Source organism: Raphanus sativus, unplaced genomic scaffold (assembly GCF_000801105.2).
Source record: "Raphanus sativus cultivar WK10039 unplaced genomic scaffold, ASM80110v3 Scaffold3001, whole genome shotgun sequence".
Classification (NCBI taxonomy): Eukaryota; Viridiplantae; Streptophyta; class Magnoliopsida; order Brassicales; family Brassicaceae; genus Raphanus; species Raphanus sativus.
The window spans coordinates 1-12,788 of NW_026618308.1; the positions used below are offsets into that span (position 1 = coordinate 1).

The 12,788-nt window shown below is 38.7% G+C and overlaps 4 protein-coding genes across 6 annotated transcripts; 2 read left to right on the top strand and 2 right to left on the bottom strand.

Moving 5' to 3' along the window:
- Window positions 1–6: 6 nt before the first annotated feature.
- On the top strand, window positions 7–5,611 carry LOC130506216 (ABC transporter C family member 13-like; the record flags this gene model as incomplete). The annotated part of the gene is made up of 26 exons (XM_057000847.1): window positions 7–28; window positions 99–159; window positions 242–329; window positions 439–557; window positions 636–733; window positions 801–867; window positions 952–1,069; window positions 1,165–1,281; window positions 1,359–1,439; window positions 1,528–1,746; window positions 1,833–1,934; window positions 2,026–2,093; window positions 2,179–2,310; window positions 2,394–2,541; window positions 2,646–2,911; window positions 2,994–3,150; window positions 3,234–3,409; window positions 3,500–3,611; window positions 3,697–3,750; window positions 3,835–3,957; window positions 4,027–4,125; window positions 4,215–4,307; window positions 4,380–4,490; window positions 4,565–4,726; window positions 4,803–4,990; window positions 5,061–5,611. Coding segments are annotated over 26 exons (3,408 nt in total), but the record flags the coding sequence as incomplete, so codon positions are not given.
- On the bottom strand, window positions 5,596–7,657 carry LOC130506217 (uncharacterized). The gene is made up of 8 exons (XM_057000848.1): window positions 7,511–7,657; window positions 7,379–7,436; window positions 7,192–7,300; window positions 6,916–7,063; window positions 6,778–6,829; window positions 6,546–6,692; window positions 6,370–6,469; window positions 5,596–6,199 (listed from the first exon to the last, which is right to left on the bottom strand). Exons 1-8 carry the CDS (start codon window positions 7,594–7,596, stop codon window positions 5,601–5,603), a joined length of 1,299 nt encoding a protein of 432 aa, XP_056856828.1. The 5' UTR covers window positions 7,597–7,657; the 3' UTR covers window positions 5,596–5,600.
- A 333-nt stretch (window positions 7,658–7,990) lies between these two features.
- On the bottom strand, window positions 7,991–9,740 carry LOC108848370 (suppressor protein SRP40). Of its 3 annotated transcripts, none has more exons than XM_018621716.2 (4): window positions 9,481–9,740; window positions 8,586–9,082; window positions 8,385–8,483; window positions 7,991–8,276 (listed from the first exon to the last, which is right to left on the bottom strand). In XM_018621716.2, exons 1-3 carry the CDS (start codon window positions 9,602–9,604, stop codon window positions 8,391–8,393), a joined length of 714 nt encoding a protein of 237 aa, XP_018477218.1. In that variant the 5' UTR covers window positions 9,605–9,740; the 3' UTR covers window positions 7,991–8,276; window positions 8,385–8,390. The 3 variants fall into 3 exon arrangements, with proteins under 3 accessions (XP_018477218.1, XP_018477219.1, XP_018477220.1); XM_018621717.2 differs by having other exon boundaries at window positions 9,505–9,739; XM_018621718.2 differs by lacking the exon at window positions 9,481–9,740 and adding an exon at window positions 9,289–9,463.
- An 894-nt stretch (window positions 9,741–10,634) lies between these two features.
- Window positions 10,635–12,782, top strand: LOC130506218 (SH3 domain-containing protein 3). The gene is made up of 10 exons (XM_057000849.1): window positions 10,635–10,891; window positions 11,068–11,190; window positions 11,275–11,344; window positions 11,450–11,604; window positions 11,675–11,776; window positions 11,854–12,051; window positions 12,144–12,206; window positions 12,284–12,373; window positions 12,451–12,525; window positions 12,625–12,782. Exons 1-10 carry the CDS (start codon window positions 10,832–10,834, stop codon window positions 12,742–12,744), a joined length of 1,056 nt encoding a protein of 351 aa, XP_056856829.1. The 5' UTR covers window positions 10,635–10,831; the 3' UTR covers window positions 12,745–12,782.
- Window positions 12,783–12,788: the final 6 nt, after the last annotated feature.

Sequence of the window (12,788 nt, forward strand, 5' to 3'; positions counted from 1 at the left end):
AACAGACTTATCAAATATCTTGAAAAAGGTCTAGATTCTTCATACAGATGTGGTTATATAAATATAATATGATCACTGATGAAATATTGGACACTCAGGTTCAGGAAGTTCAGTTGGATATTACCTGGCTATCTCCTTGGGCCTCACATCTATCTTTAAGTAAATATACAATGCTGATTGTGTTTGAAAGTGTTGACAATAGATCAATAGGAACTTCTAATGTATGATTCATGTATTGTAGGTCTTTTCTTGATACACAATACACATGTAGACTTTCAAAGCTTAAACTGAAGCTCAGATCTAGTATAATGAGTGTCATCTACAGGAAGGTAAAAAACATGTGAAAAAGTGAACTAGTTATTATCAAACAACAAGGTAATTTGTTTATAATATATGCTTCTTAAAGTGTATCAAACATGTTGGTTCTCTGGTATGCAGTGTTTGTGGGTGAACACAGCGAGCCGGTTAGGATTTTCTGAGGGAGAGATTCAAACATTTATGTCTGTAGATGCTGACCGCATTGTAAACTTGTGTAACAGTTTACATGATATGTGGAGGTAACAAACCATCTGCTTGTTAAACAATGAATGTGTTACTGAGTACAAGTATAATGCTCATTCTTTCAATTTTTTCAGCCTGCCTTTGCAAATTGGGATAGCTTTGTATCTTTTGTATACTCAAGTCAAGTTTGCTTTTCTGTCTGGACTTGCAATCACCATCTTACTGATACCAGGTAATATCTTAACATTACAATGTCTTATATCTAGAGTGTCCTCTTTTCTCATATTAATATTTGACAGTGAATAAATGGATATCTGTGTTGATTGCGTCTGCAACTGAGAAAATGATGAAACTAAAAGATGAGAGGTATGATGTCTTAATGTTTTAGTTCTGTCAACTGTAGGTTTCTTAAAGTGTAATCAATCATGTGATGGTTTTGGTATGTATCAGGATTAGAAAGACAGGAGAGCTTCTAACAAACATCCGGACACTGAAAATGTATGGATGGGATAACTGGTTTGCTGATTGGTTAAAGGAGACAAGAGCCACCGAAGTTACTCACTTAGCGGTTTTGTTCTCAAATCTCTAATGAACAGAAAATTTTCTCTTGTCTCCAAGTTTTTTTTTTTGTATTAGAAGTTAAGTCTGTGTTTTTTTTTACAGACAAGGAAGTATTTGGATGCTTGGTGTGTTTTCTTTTGGGCAACGACACCAACTCTGTTTTCTCTTTGCACGTTTGGTCTCTTTGCACTGATGGGTCATCAACTTGATGCAGCAACGGTATTTTCTTGAATATATATAAGTAGATAGACTTGACATGGTAATCTGATACTTGAATTGCTTTTTTTTCTTTTCAGGTTTTTACTTGTCTTGCTCTGTTTAATAGTTTAATCTCTCCATTAAACTCGTTTCCATGGGTCATCAATGGCCTGATTGATGTAAGCTCATCTTTCCACCTTGTTGGATCCTGAAACTTGCATTTTCATGTACCATTTTGTTAATGTTTTTTTGTTACCTTGTCACAAGGCCTTTATATCAACCAGGCGTGTCAGCAAGTTTCTGCGTTGTGTGGAGCACAATAAAGATTCATCTACAGATTCTGGCTTGATCCCTGAAGACTTATCTGTGTTTGTAGAAGATGCATCTTGTGTTTGGTCAAGTAACGTTGATGAGGAACATAGCTTGACAATAAAACATTTAAGCCTAAAAGTGCCAAAGGGATCATTTGTTGCAGTTATCGGTGAGGTATAAAACTCGTCCCCACCTTTGTTGTATCATTCATCTATGATTAGGTTTATCTGTCTCTTATGTGTGTTTTCCATCAATTTCAGGTTGGTTCAGGTAAAACATCATTGTTGAATTCACTATTAGGCGAAATGCAGTGTGTTCATGGATCAATACTACTAAATGGATCTGTTGCATACGTTCCGCAGGTTTGTAAACTGATCACACACTTTGTTTGATTCTTTTTGTTTAGGTTTCAATTTTGAGAAGTCTTTACGTTCAATCTCATTCAACTGCTAGGTCCCATGGATATTATCTGGAACTGTACGTGAAAACATATTATTTGAGAAGACTTTTGACTCCAAAAGGTTTAAGTAATTACATTGGTTGAGTTTACATAGAATCACAAAGCTACTTGCTGGTGTATTTTATCCTGTAACATTGTTGAACTAGGTATCTGGACACACTTAGTGCTTGCGCACTAGATGTGGATATTTCACTTATGGTCGGAGGTGACATGGCATTTATAGGCGATAAAGGATTAAACTTATCTGGAGGACAGAGAGCTCGGCTTGCTTTGGCCAGGTTTTTACTTTCTCTCATCTCCTCTTTCACCATCCACATATTGAGTGTTGTGTTTCTAATGATTTTTTTTGCATAATCAACAGAGCTGTTTATCATGGTTCAGACTTGTATCTGCTTGATGATGTACTAAGTGCAGTTGATTCACAAGTAGGCTGTTGTATCTTGCAAAAAGCACTTTTGGGTCCTCTGTTGAACAAAAAGACTCGCATTATGTGCACTCACAGCGTTCAGGTAACGTTTCAACTCTCGTTTCAAATCTCTCTTTCTCACAAGTGAAAAGTTATCAAGATTCCATGTATGCTGTTTTGCTCCACTCACTCTTTTTGTTACGACAGGCGATATATTGTGCAGATATGGTTGTTGTGATGGACAAAGGAGAAGTGAAATGGTTTGGAACTGTTACCGACATGCCTAAAGCCATCTTCCCATCTTTGTCTTCATCCAATGAGTTTGATATGTCATCCTCAAAGCACTTGACTAACAAAAGAAAAGAATCTTTTTCTATCAAGAAAGATGATGTAGATGAAGTTAGTAGCGAAGCTGCAGATACTGTCAAAGTGGAAGAGAGAAAAGAAGGCCGAGTTGAAGTAGCGGTTTATAGGTTAAACAATGTGTCTTTAACCATTGTTCATTTTGATTGCTTGTGTATCAAGTAAGTAAACCTGTTCTCTGTTCTTTTGCAGGAGCTATGCTGTGTTCTCTGGTTGGTTCGTTACGATTGTGATATTGGTTTCAGCGGTTCTGATGCAAGCTTCCCGTAATGGGAATGATTTGTGGTTGTCATATTGGGTTGATAAGACTGGAAGAGGAGTCACACATCACTCAACCTCGTTTTATCTGGTACTGACAACAAAAAAAAACATGAGACTTATAACTCTGTTTCTCTGAGTTTATTGAGTTTAAAGTTACTACTAATCTTGCAGATGGTTCTCTGTATCTTTTGCATCATTAACTCAATACTAACATTGGTGAGAGCATTCTCGTTTGCATATGGAGGACTAAAAGCAGCAGTACGTGTTCATAGTGCATTAATCTGTAAGCTTATAAATGCACCTACACAGTTCTTTGATCAGACACCAAGTGGAAGGATACTCAACAGGTTAGACACAAGAAAGAAATAAATCTTTGGATTGTGTATAAACAGTGTTCTTCATCTTAACCTCGTTTTTTCTTTGGTTCATCTCTTCAGGTTCTCCTCTGATCTATATACAATCGATGACTCTCTCCCGTTCATCCTCAACATTCTTCTAGCAAATTTTGTTGGCTTGTTAGGGATTGTTCTAGTGTTGTCTTATGTTCAGGTTTCTTCACAACCTCAAAAGTGATATATTCATCTGTCTTTGTTGGAAAGGAGTTGTTAACATTAGTAATGTTATATGCATATAGGTTCTGTTCCTGCTTCTGCTTCTGCCATTTTGGTATATATACAGCAAGCTTCAGGTACCTTTTGCTTCATTATTTGTTTTTTTTTTAAAGAGAAAAGTTGATAGTTTTTTTTTTACTAAAATGTAAAAAAAAATTCAGGTCTTCTACAGGTCAACATCAAGGGAGCTACGAAGGTTGGACAGTGTTTCAAGATCACCAATCTATGCATCTTTCACCGAGACACTTGATGGATCCTCAACTATAAGGGCTTTTAACTCAGAGGTAGCTTTTTATTTCTGCTTCCAGAGGAGTTGCTGTTGTTATGATTGATTCATTTCCCATGTGTAACAGGAGCATTTCGTAGCTAGATTTATTGAGCACTTGACATTATACCAGCGGACTTCTTACTCAGAGATCATTGCAAGCTTGTGGCTCTCCTTGCGTCTTCAGGTACACTTAAAGAAAATCTGCTTCTCTAGCTTTCTTTTTTGAGTTTAAGATCATCATTGTACTCGTGTTAAGTTTATAAAATGGTGCAGCTCTTAGGAGCAATGATTGTTTTATTTGTGGCTGTAATGGCTGTTATCGGCTCCCAGGGAAGCTTTCCAATCAGCTTTGGTACACCTGGACTGGTGAGGAACTTTAGTTTACATAAATTTTTATAGCAAAGTGAAAGCATATAAATATATAAATTGAATTCACAGGTGGGATTGGCACTCTCCTATGCAGCTCCACTTGTTTCTCTGTTAGGAAGTTTCTTAACAAGTTTTACTGAAACAGAAAAGGAAATGGTTTCTGTTGAAAGGGTTCTCCAGGTAATGATTCTGATTAGTTGCATTATATTAGTGTTACCAATACATGAACCATTCTCTCTTGTGTGTAATAATAGTACATGGATGTGCCACAAGAAGAAGTTTCCGGTCAGCAATCTTTGAACGGTAAGTGGCCAGTTCAAGGATTGGTTGAGTTTCATAATGTGACAATGAGGTACAACTCAACTCTGCCTCCTGCACTCAACCACATTTCTTTTAGAATCCAAGGAGGCATGCAGGTAAATAGATACATGTCTATTGTCTGTAAGCAGACTTGAGTTTTGTTGTGTCATGAAAGAACAATGTTGTTATCAGGTGGGAGTTATTGGAAGAACTGGTGCTGGAAAATCTTCCATATTGAATGCACTTCTCCGGCTTAACCCTGTTTGTAGTGGGGAGATAATGGTTGATGGAGTTAACATAAACCATCTTCCAGTAAGAGAGCTTCGTACTCGCCTCGCTGTTGTTCCTCAAAGCCCTTTTCTGTTTCAAGGATCATTGAGGTGAGGGCTTTTACTCAACAATCAGGTTCTTGGTTACAGTTTACTAACAGAAGTTGCTGGGTTCTTTTAGGGAGAACCTTGATCCTCTTGGGATGAGTGAGGACTGGAGAATCTGGGAGGTTTTAGAGAAGTGTAAAGTTAAAGCAGAGGTAGAGAGTGCAGGAGGGTTAGAATCCAATGTGAAGGATTCTTTCTCTGTTGGGCAGAGACAGCTTCTCTGCCTTGCACGTGCTCTGCTCAAGTCATCTAAGATCCTATGTCTTGACGAATGCACCGCCAACATCGATGTTTACACAGCTTCCCTACTGCACAACGCCATCTCCAGTGAGTGCAAAGGCGTAACCGTCATTACCATTGCTCACCGCATCTCGACGGTTCTTGATTTGGACAGTATCCTAGTTCTTGATCGCGGAAGCCTTGTTGAACAAGGAAACCCACAACTTCTTCTGCAAGATGACTCCTCAGCTTTCTCAAGCTTTGTTAGAGCTTCAAAGTGAACTTGATTGTTAGTTGGAATCTGATTAGTTGTAACTCCTCACCTTGGCTACAAAACGCCTTATGCTCTTTGGTTTAATGACTTTAATAGAAAGAAAATGATTCAGAACTTGTTTCAACTTTTCACTCTATTATTCATCTTCCAAGAAGTGAGTTCAGAAGGTAATAGTTCTTCATTACAACATAAAACAGATTTAGCAATAAGTTTCCCAAGCCAACCATGATAGAGTAGTCCTCTTGATCCAAGCCCTCCAAACACCCAAAACTTGCAAGATCCACCTTCTGTCGCACCTATGAGCTGGTCTATACATCCCAAGAGCGGTAGTGAACCATGGCTTGTAACAGGTGGCATTGCTCTCAAACCCGCCCTTGCTCCTGCAAACTCCCACTTGTCTATGTCTGGATAAACTGCACTCGCCTTTGGAAGCAGCTCGGCCAGAGCTTTTGAAGCTTCATCATCTGAGACATCAGGTGAATAGTTTCTCGACTGCCATTCCCATGTGGATCCCATGTGTATGTCACGTGGTCCCTGAACCGCGAGCCATGCATCTGACAATATCGAAGGTCCACCTTCCGGGTAACTTCCCCTGACACTTTCGTGTAACTGCAGATGAGTAATGACACCACGGCATGTCCTTAAGGGGAGCTTTCCAGTGAGCCGAGGAAGAAAGTTTAGCTTGGATCCAAGACATATTACAACAGCATCATATTCTCCTACAGATACAACCCAAAAGCTGTTCATACCAACTCTCTAACTGTGTGGGCATTCAAGGACTAGAAACATAGATACTCTACTAGGATGTTTTCATACAGCTTATGGCTAAAGATATAAGAATCTTGTTTCAAATAGTAAGAGCATAAGAACCTAAGAAAAAATAATTCACCTTCAAGTTCAAGCACATCATCTATAGATCTCTTCACCAAAGTTATGTTTGTCCTTCCAAGTGATTCCCTTGCTGAGTTTTTGCATGCTTGAAAGAGTGCCTACGAGAGAGAAAAAGACTCAGTAAACATAAAAACAGATAAACTCATGAAGTGTATTTGTTATGTCTATCCAAACCTGGAGATAGCGCTGCGGATTAACATTCATAGCTCCTGGGAGATAGAAGGCGGAGTTCAAAGGCAAGCATAGATTGGGGACAAGGTTTTGGGCAGCATCTTTGTCAATAGTCTCAACTACACAACCGGCAAGGCAGTTTCGAGCATTCTAATAGCACACATAAGAAAAAAACAGTAAAACTAACGGGTTTCAGTTAAAATATCAATGTGTATCTGAGCCAAAGAGAGCTTACATCAGTCATTAAACTCAAAGTCTTGGCATTTGTTGCTGGTCTCAAGATTCCCCTGCAGCAAGATGAAGTTGGTCAGTTTTAAGAGTCAACAACAGAATGATCCGAAGTACAAAGTTTGATGAATTAGTGAGACTGTACCTTCTTCGAACCATAAAATTTCCAAAACCCTGGTTACAATCTCCCTTCTCCACAGCATCAGAAGAAGAAGAAGCTGCTGCTGTCTCGGCAACACTTAAGAGCTCTAAACACTCTCTCCAACACTCAGCACCATGCCAAAGAAGCTTGCCTAAAGTGTAAAAGAGTCTTTTATGAAACTAAACTTTTAACCGACTCAAAAAAAAAAAAAAACTCTTTGCTGTTGAATCAGAGTAGACTGTCACTAAATTCTAAAAGGCGGAAAACTTTTAATTTTACCTTTAGGAGAATAAGGGTGGAGGAGCCCTCCAGAAACTCCAGAAGCACCACCTCCTATGCCAACCTCATCATATACATCTACACTTAAACTCACCTCCTTTGGACAGTCCTGCCCAAGAACAAAAACATTTGGCCAAAAAAGATGTTAAATTTGGACCAAGACTAGAGAGATATGAGATGTAAGTACCTTAAGAAGGTGCCACGCAACAGAGATTCCAGCAAAACCAGCACCAAGCACGGCGTACCTTTTGATGCATAATCAAGAAACCTTTCAAAAATTCTCAAACTTTCGGACTAATAAGAGCAAGACGGAACTAACCTTAGTGGAGGACGGTTGGGAAGAGAGATAGACGCCGAAGAAGAAGTAGAAGATGAGACCAAACAACGGGGGAACACAGAGGTCATGTCTTCTACCAAAATGTCTTTTAGGATTATTGGTCAGCGCAAAGTATTTAATTTGATTATTTCATCTTAACCGGCAACGAACTAATCCAATTGAACCGGTCTAAGAACCATTTATACTGAACCGGTTGTTGTGCTCTGTATCTTTTTCTTTTTGAGGATTATGAAACTTTTCAGTTTGCTCATAAGAAGAATATGAATATGGAAGTCTCTGGCCCTGTTAGAGGCATTCATGTATGAACAGAAATAACAACATTTTGATCATTCTGAATCTTTAGTGTTCTTGGACCAGAGTTTTTTTATCTTTTTCTGGAGTCTGGTATTTGCTTTACAGAAATCTTTACACACTTCTTATGAAACGCTAATGTTAGATTAAAATATAGTATTAGCTCATCCCTAGAGAAATAATCAATACATTAATTGGCCAACAACAGTCTCACAACCTGAGAGAACAGAAAAAACGACAACAGACAAGGAATCGTACAGAGCAAAAGGGAAGAGAACCTGTAAGGACTTATAAAAGAGCAGAAAAACTACAGACAAGCCTGCCTTGAAGACTACTAGAAGTAAGACAATGTGTGTGTTTGTGAATTTTCACAGGTAACCTTGATATAAGAAAACCGAGAATCCTTAGCTGTGATAACACTTCTGTAGCTTCTAAGTTCATGAAGAAAACTCTGTTTCTGCGATTTGAAACAAGAGTGTCAACAAACTCATGATACTTCTGTTTACACCCACAGCTCAATTGACAATGCTATTGATGTTATATAGAGCTACACGCTCAAAGTTACCTGAGTTTATCTACTGGATCCTGTGACCACATCAAACAAGCCGCAACAACTTAACCATGAGGTTCTTTCCGCAACTCCATGTGTTGGTCCCACGGAACCCTGAGAGAATATTGAGTATAGTCTTTATTATTTTTTTGGTAACATAAGCAACACAATAAAAATGTGAACCAAATCAAATAGATTAACACAATAAAGGATCACCTCTTCTTCATGAGAACTGGTAGTAGCGTCAGACTCCTTGCTGACTTCAGGAGCAAGAGACGAAGCTTTTCCCTCAGTTTCTTTTTTAACAGCGGTGGTTGCACTTGAAGACGCCTGCTTAACCTCATCAGAGGCAAGAGAAACCTCAGCAGTGATCTCGTTTGGTTTAGGCAAAGAACTCTCCTCATTCTCGGCTGAGACCACTGTACCAACAGTCGCGATTTCAATCACTTTTTCGGTGTTTGGATCACTAGGAGTAGCTGAATCCATCAAACCGATACTCTCTACGATCACATTAGCAGTGATTGCTTCAGAGACAGATTCACCACTCTCCTTCTTCTTCTTCTTCTTAACTTCACTAGATTCATCATCCGAGCTGCTGCTGCTACTACTGCTGCTGGTAGAGTTCTTGTCATGATCACGGCTTGAATCAGCGATCTCTATCCGCTCATCAGAGTCCTTGTCGGTACTTCTGACAGAATCTTCTTCGCTCGAATCTAAAACACCGGTTTAACAAATCAAATCAGTTTCAGAGTAGGCAAAACAATAATAAAATTACAGAACAAAGAAGGACTTAGTGACTGTTCCAAACCAAATCAAGAACCATCAGAGATCCACATAAATGAGCAAAAAGATACAAACTTTCAATAATAATCATGAATCTGACATAGAAAACTATAAGAAACTGAATAAAAGTAGATACCCATTTGGTTGGATCAGTGAGCACAGCAATAAAAATCCAAACTTTGAAGGATCTATATATATATATAGAGAAGAGACTCATCCTCGACAAACAAGAAAGGTTGCCTAAACGTGTAGTAGAGATTGAATAATTGAGATACAGAGAGACAAACAGATAGACAATAATAAAAAAGCAAAAGAGAAGGGTAGGTACTAAGTAGTGGGATGATAACTTCACCATGATTGGTGGGTATGAGATTGGTTTGAGTAGAAGATGCTTCTTGTTGTTGTTGCTGCTTTTTCTTTGCAGCTTTCCTTTTCTTAGCACCTGGAGGCATGATTAGGGTTTCCTTTTGGATGGTGGGGATCTGTACAGCTATGGCGGATCCTGGCTTGTCTCTTCCCTTTTCTCTCTCTCTCTCGCGGTAAATGTACAAGTTGGGAGCCGTAAAGTTTCGAAACTCAAAATGGTAGAAGTGGGAAAGTTCTGTGTGATTTTACTTATATACATTTACTTCACATTTACTGCCAAATCACACTCATTACTGTTTTTGTTTTTTATTAATTTGTTTCCGCGTTTGTTTCATTTGTTACCCGTGTTTGGTCCGTTTTTCAGATCTCAAGTCATTTCAATTGATGTAACCAATGAAAACACAATGGTTAAGAGATTTTTTGTAAACATTGCAATAACTAAAAACTAAGACAGATGTCCTTCCGGATCAGATAGCCCAAGCCAAAGGTGTAAACGTCGGTTTTAGATGCTAAGTTTTATACCACTATATAAAGACGACTTACACAAATTGAGGCTCTGTTACGATAACATTACCTCTGTTGCAATGATTTTTTTTAATAGAAAACAACAACAATTAGGTGGAGCCAAAATTAATTTATCTCAGGAACATGATCTCACTGGAGGATCTATCTGTGGGTTGCACTTTCCACCCGGGGGTTAGGTTTGGTTCTATTAGTGGTCTGGGTTTAACTTTTTTTGTGAAAAAAAAAACATGATCTCACTGAAAATGCAGTTGGTAAATGTCGGTACATATTGAAAAAAAAAACAATGCTAACTAGAAAATAAAGAAACATAGGTTGTCTTTTCAGATCATTACTAGGTAAGTATATTGTTATGACATAAATGATTTAGGGGGAGTGGGGACAATAGACAAGTGGTTGTGAGCTGGCCATGTCATATATTTCGTTAACACCTATAAAAATTGAAATTATTTATGCAAACGAGCTTAGATAAATTAATGATAAGGCCTAATAGTGACTCGCGAACAATCATTTTAACCGGACTAAACCGTCTCGTTCGGTTCAATTTCAGATGTTAAATTCAATGTAACCATTCTCGCGGACCTTTTATCCGACCCGACCCAACCAGGCTCTGTGAGCGTGGATTAGAGATTAGTGACGAAGTAGAACATACATTTCTACCATCTCTGAATCAGATCTGATCTGTTTTGTCAGTTTCTAAACTGGTCCGATCGAAGTGAGACTTCCTACACACACTCTCTGTCTCTCGCTCGAAACCCTATTCTTTCGTATATTCTCAGGAGAAGTGACAAATGGATGCGTTTAGAAGACAAGCGAGTAAGCTCAGAGACCAAGTCGCTAAGCAACAACTGGTAATAACATCCATCCTACTGATTCACCGAATCTCGAGTTTAATACGATGTCGGAATCTCCTAATTTGGAGAAAATCTGCTTAGGTGTTGGTATTATAGAAACTTGTTTTTGCTTATTACACAACATTGGTGATGATTTGTGTGTGTGTGTGCGTGGGTGATTGGGGGTAACGTAGGCTGTGATAAAGCAATTCAGTGGGACAGGCTACGAAAGCTCAGACGTAATGGTGATTGATGAGCTCGAAATGCAAAGGCATCATCAGCTCGAGAAGCTTTACCGCTCTACTCGTTCTGCTAAGGTTTAATTTTGACTTTCTTGTTCTTGCTTTGTTATTATGAGCTCTGATTGTTTGTTTGATCTTCAAGAGTATTGTCGCTTACAGGAGTTCCAGAGAGAGGTTATTAAAGCAGCTGAGACATTTACTTCCATTGGGCTTAGACACATTGAAGCAGGTACTTTTTAGAAGTGTTTGTTGTTAGGCCTTGGCTTTGATTGTGACTACATTTTTGAGGGTGTTTTCAAAAAAAAAAAACTAAATGTAATCTTAAACATGTCAGGAACCAAGTTGGCTGAAGACTGTTGTAAATATGGAACAGAAAACAGTCAGAACATCGATGAGAATATTCTAGCCAAGGCTGCAGCTATATACGGTGATGCTAGGAAACATGTTGAGAAAGAACAAGAAGACTTTAACAAGCTTTTGTCCTCTCAGGTATTTTATCTGTTTTGATCTTTGTATACTAAATCTAGAAGGTAACGTACGGAAACTTCTCTCTTTTAAGGTTTTGGATCCTCTGAGAGCTATGGTTGTCGGTTCTCCTCTTGAAGATGCTCGTCATTTAGCTCAACGTTACAGCCGCATGAGACAAGAAGCTGAGACTCATGTAACCCTTCTTTAAAATCTATGATTGTGTTTGGCTGTATTGTAAAAGTGAGTTTAAAATTTTAAGAAGCAAAACAGGCAGCGGAAGTATCTAGAAGGCAAGTGCGTGTAAGAGAAGCTCCCATTCCAGAAAACGTGGCAAAGCTTCAACTAGCGGAAGCCAAGATGCAAGAGCTTAAAGCTAACATGGCGGTCTTAGGTAAAGAAGCCACTGCTGCGTTGGCTGCTGTTGAATCTCAGCAACATAGACTTACTTTCCAGAGGCTTGTGGCTATGGTATATGTTTTTTTTACACATAATACACTTACGGTTATCCGTGTTCTACCTGATTACTGTTTGTTAACAATGTGGCGCTTGTTCTGCTTAAGGTCGAAGGGGAAAAGAATTATCATCTAAGAATAGCTGCTGTTCTCAGTGACATTGAAGCAGAGGTTAGTCATGGATGAATCTTTTTTCATATCTGAGTCTCGTAAAAGAAAAAAAACTCACATTGTTTTGTGTTTCTTAGATGGTAACCGAGAAACAACACAAAGAATCTGCTCCTCCTGCGATTCCAACAGAGAACAGCTCAGAGAAAACATCCTACTTTCTAGCTGAAGTAAGTTGTCTTGCGAAATATGAAAAACAACATCACCGCATTGTGTCAGAGAAACAACATATCTGTTTTCTTGACAGGTGGTTCATCCATTTTCCGCTGCTTCGGAGAAAGAACTAGACTTGTACAAAGGAGACTACGTCGTTGTCAGAAAGGTTCATACGATTACCACTAAGAGCAAGGAACTATACTCTTTCTGATAACTAGAGCATGAAATTCAAACTCTTTGTGTTGGTCTTTTATTATTCTCACAGGTGAGCGAAAGTGGTTGGGCAGAAGGAGAATGCAAAGGCAAAGCTGGTTGGTTCCCTATGGCTTACATTGAAAAGAGACAGAGACTTCCCACTACCAACTTCGCTGCTGAAGTTTACTGAGACTCTTTCATTGTTCTCTTCCATTTCTCTAAATATACTGTTCT

Bases quoted from the DNA above. Each gene is read 5' to 3' on its own strand.
- LOC130506217 (XM_057000848.1), bottom strand. From the start codon at position 7,596: ATGACCTCTGTGTTCCCCCGTTGTTTGGTCTCATCTTCTACTTCTTCT. The intron at 7,064-7,191 runs GTAAAATTAAAA...TTTACACTTTAG, and splicing joins CCACCCTTATTCTCCTAAAG to GCAAGCTTCTTTGGCATGGT. The intron at 6,200-6,369 runs GTGAATTATTTT...TTGTATCTGTAG, and splicing joins TGATGTGCTTGAACTTGAAG to GAGAATATGATGCTGTTGTA.
- LOC108848370 (XM_018621716.2), bottom strand. From the start codon at position 9,604: ATGCCTCCAGGTGCTAAGAAAAGGAAAGCTGCAAAGAAAAAGCAGCAA. The intron at 9,083-9,480 runs GTACCTACCCTT...CCGGTGTTTTAG, and splicing joins AGTTATCATCCCACTACTTA to ATTCGAGCGAAGAAGATTCT. The intron at 8,484-8,585 runs GTGATCCTTTAT...ATATTCTCTCAG, and splicing joins CCAGTTCTCATGAAGAAGAG to GGTTCCGTGGGACCAACACA.
- LOC130506218 (XM_057000849.1), top strand. From the start codon at position 10,832: ATGGATGCGTTTAGAAGACAAGCGAGTAAGCTCAGAGACCAAGTCGCT. The intron at 11,345-11,449 runs GTACTTTTTAGA...TAAACATGTCAG, and splicing joins GCTTAGACACATTGAAGCAG to GAACCAAGTTGGCTGAAGAC. The intron at 12,374-12,450 runs GTAAGTTGTCTT...TTTTCTTGACAG, and splicing joins CATCCTACTTTCTAGCTGAA to GTGGTTCATCCATTTTCCGC.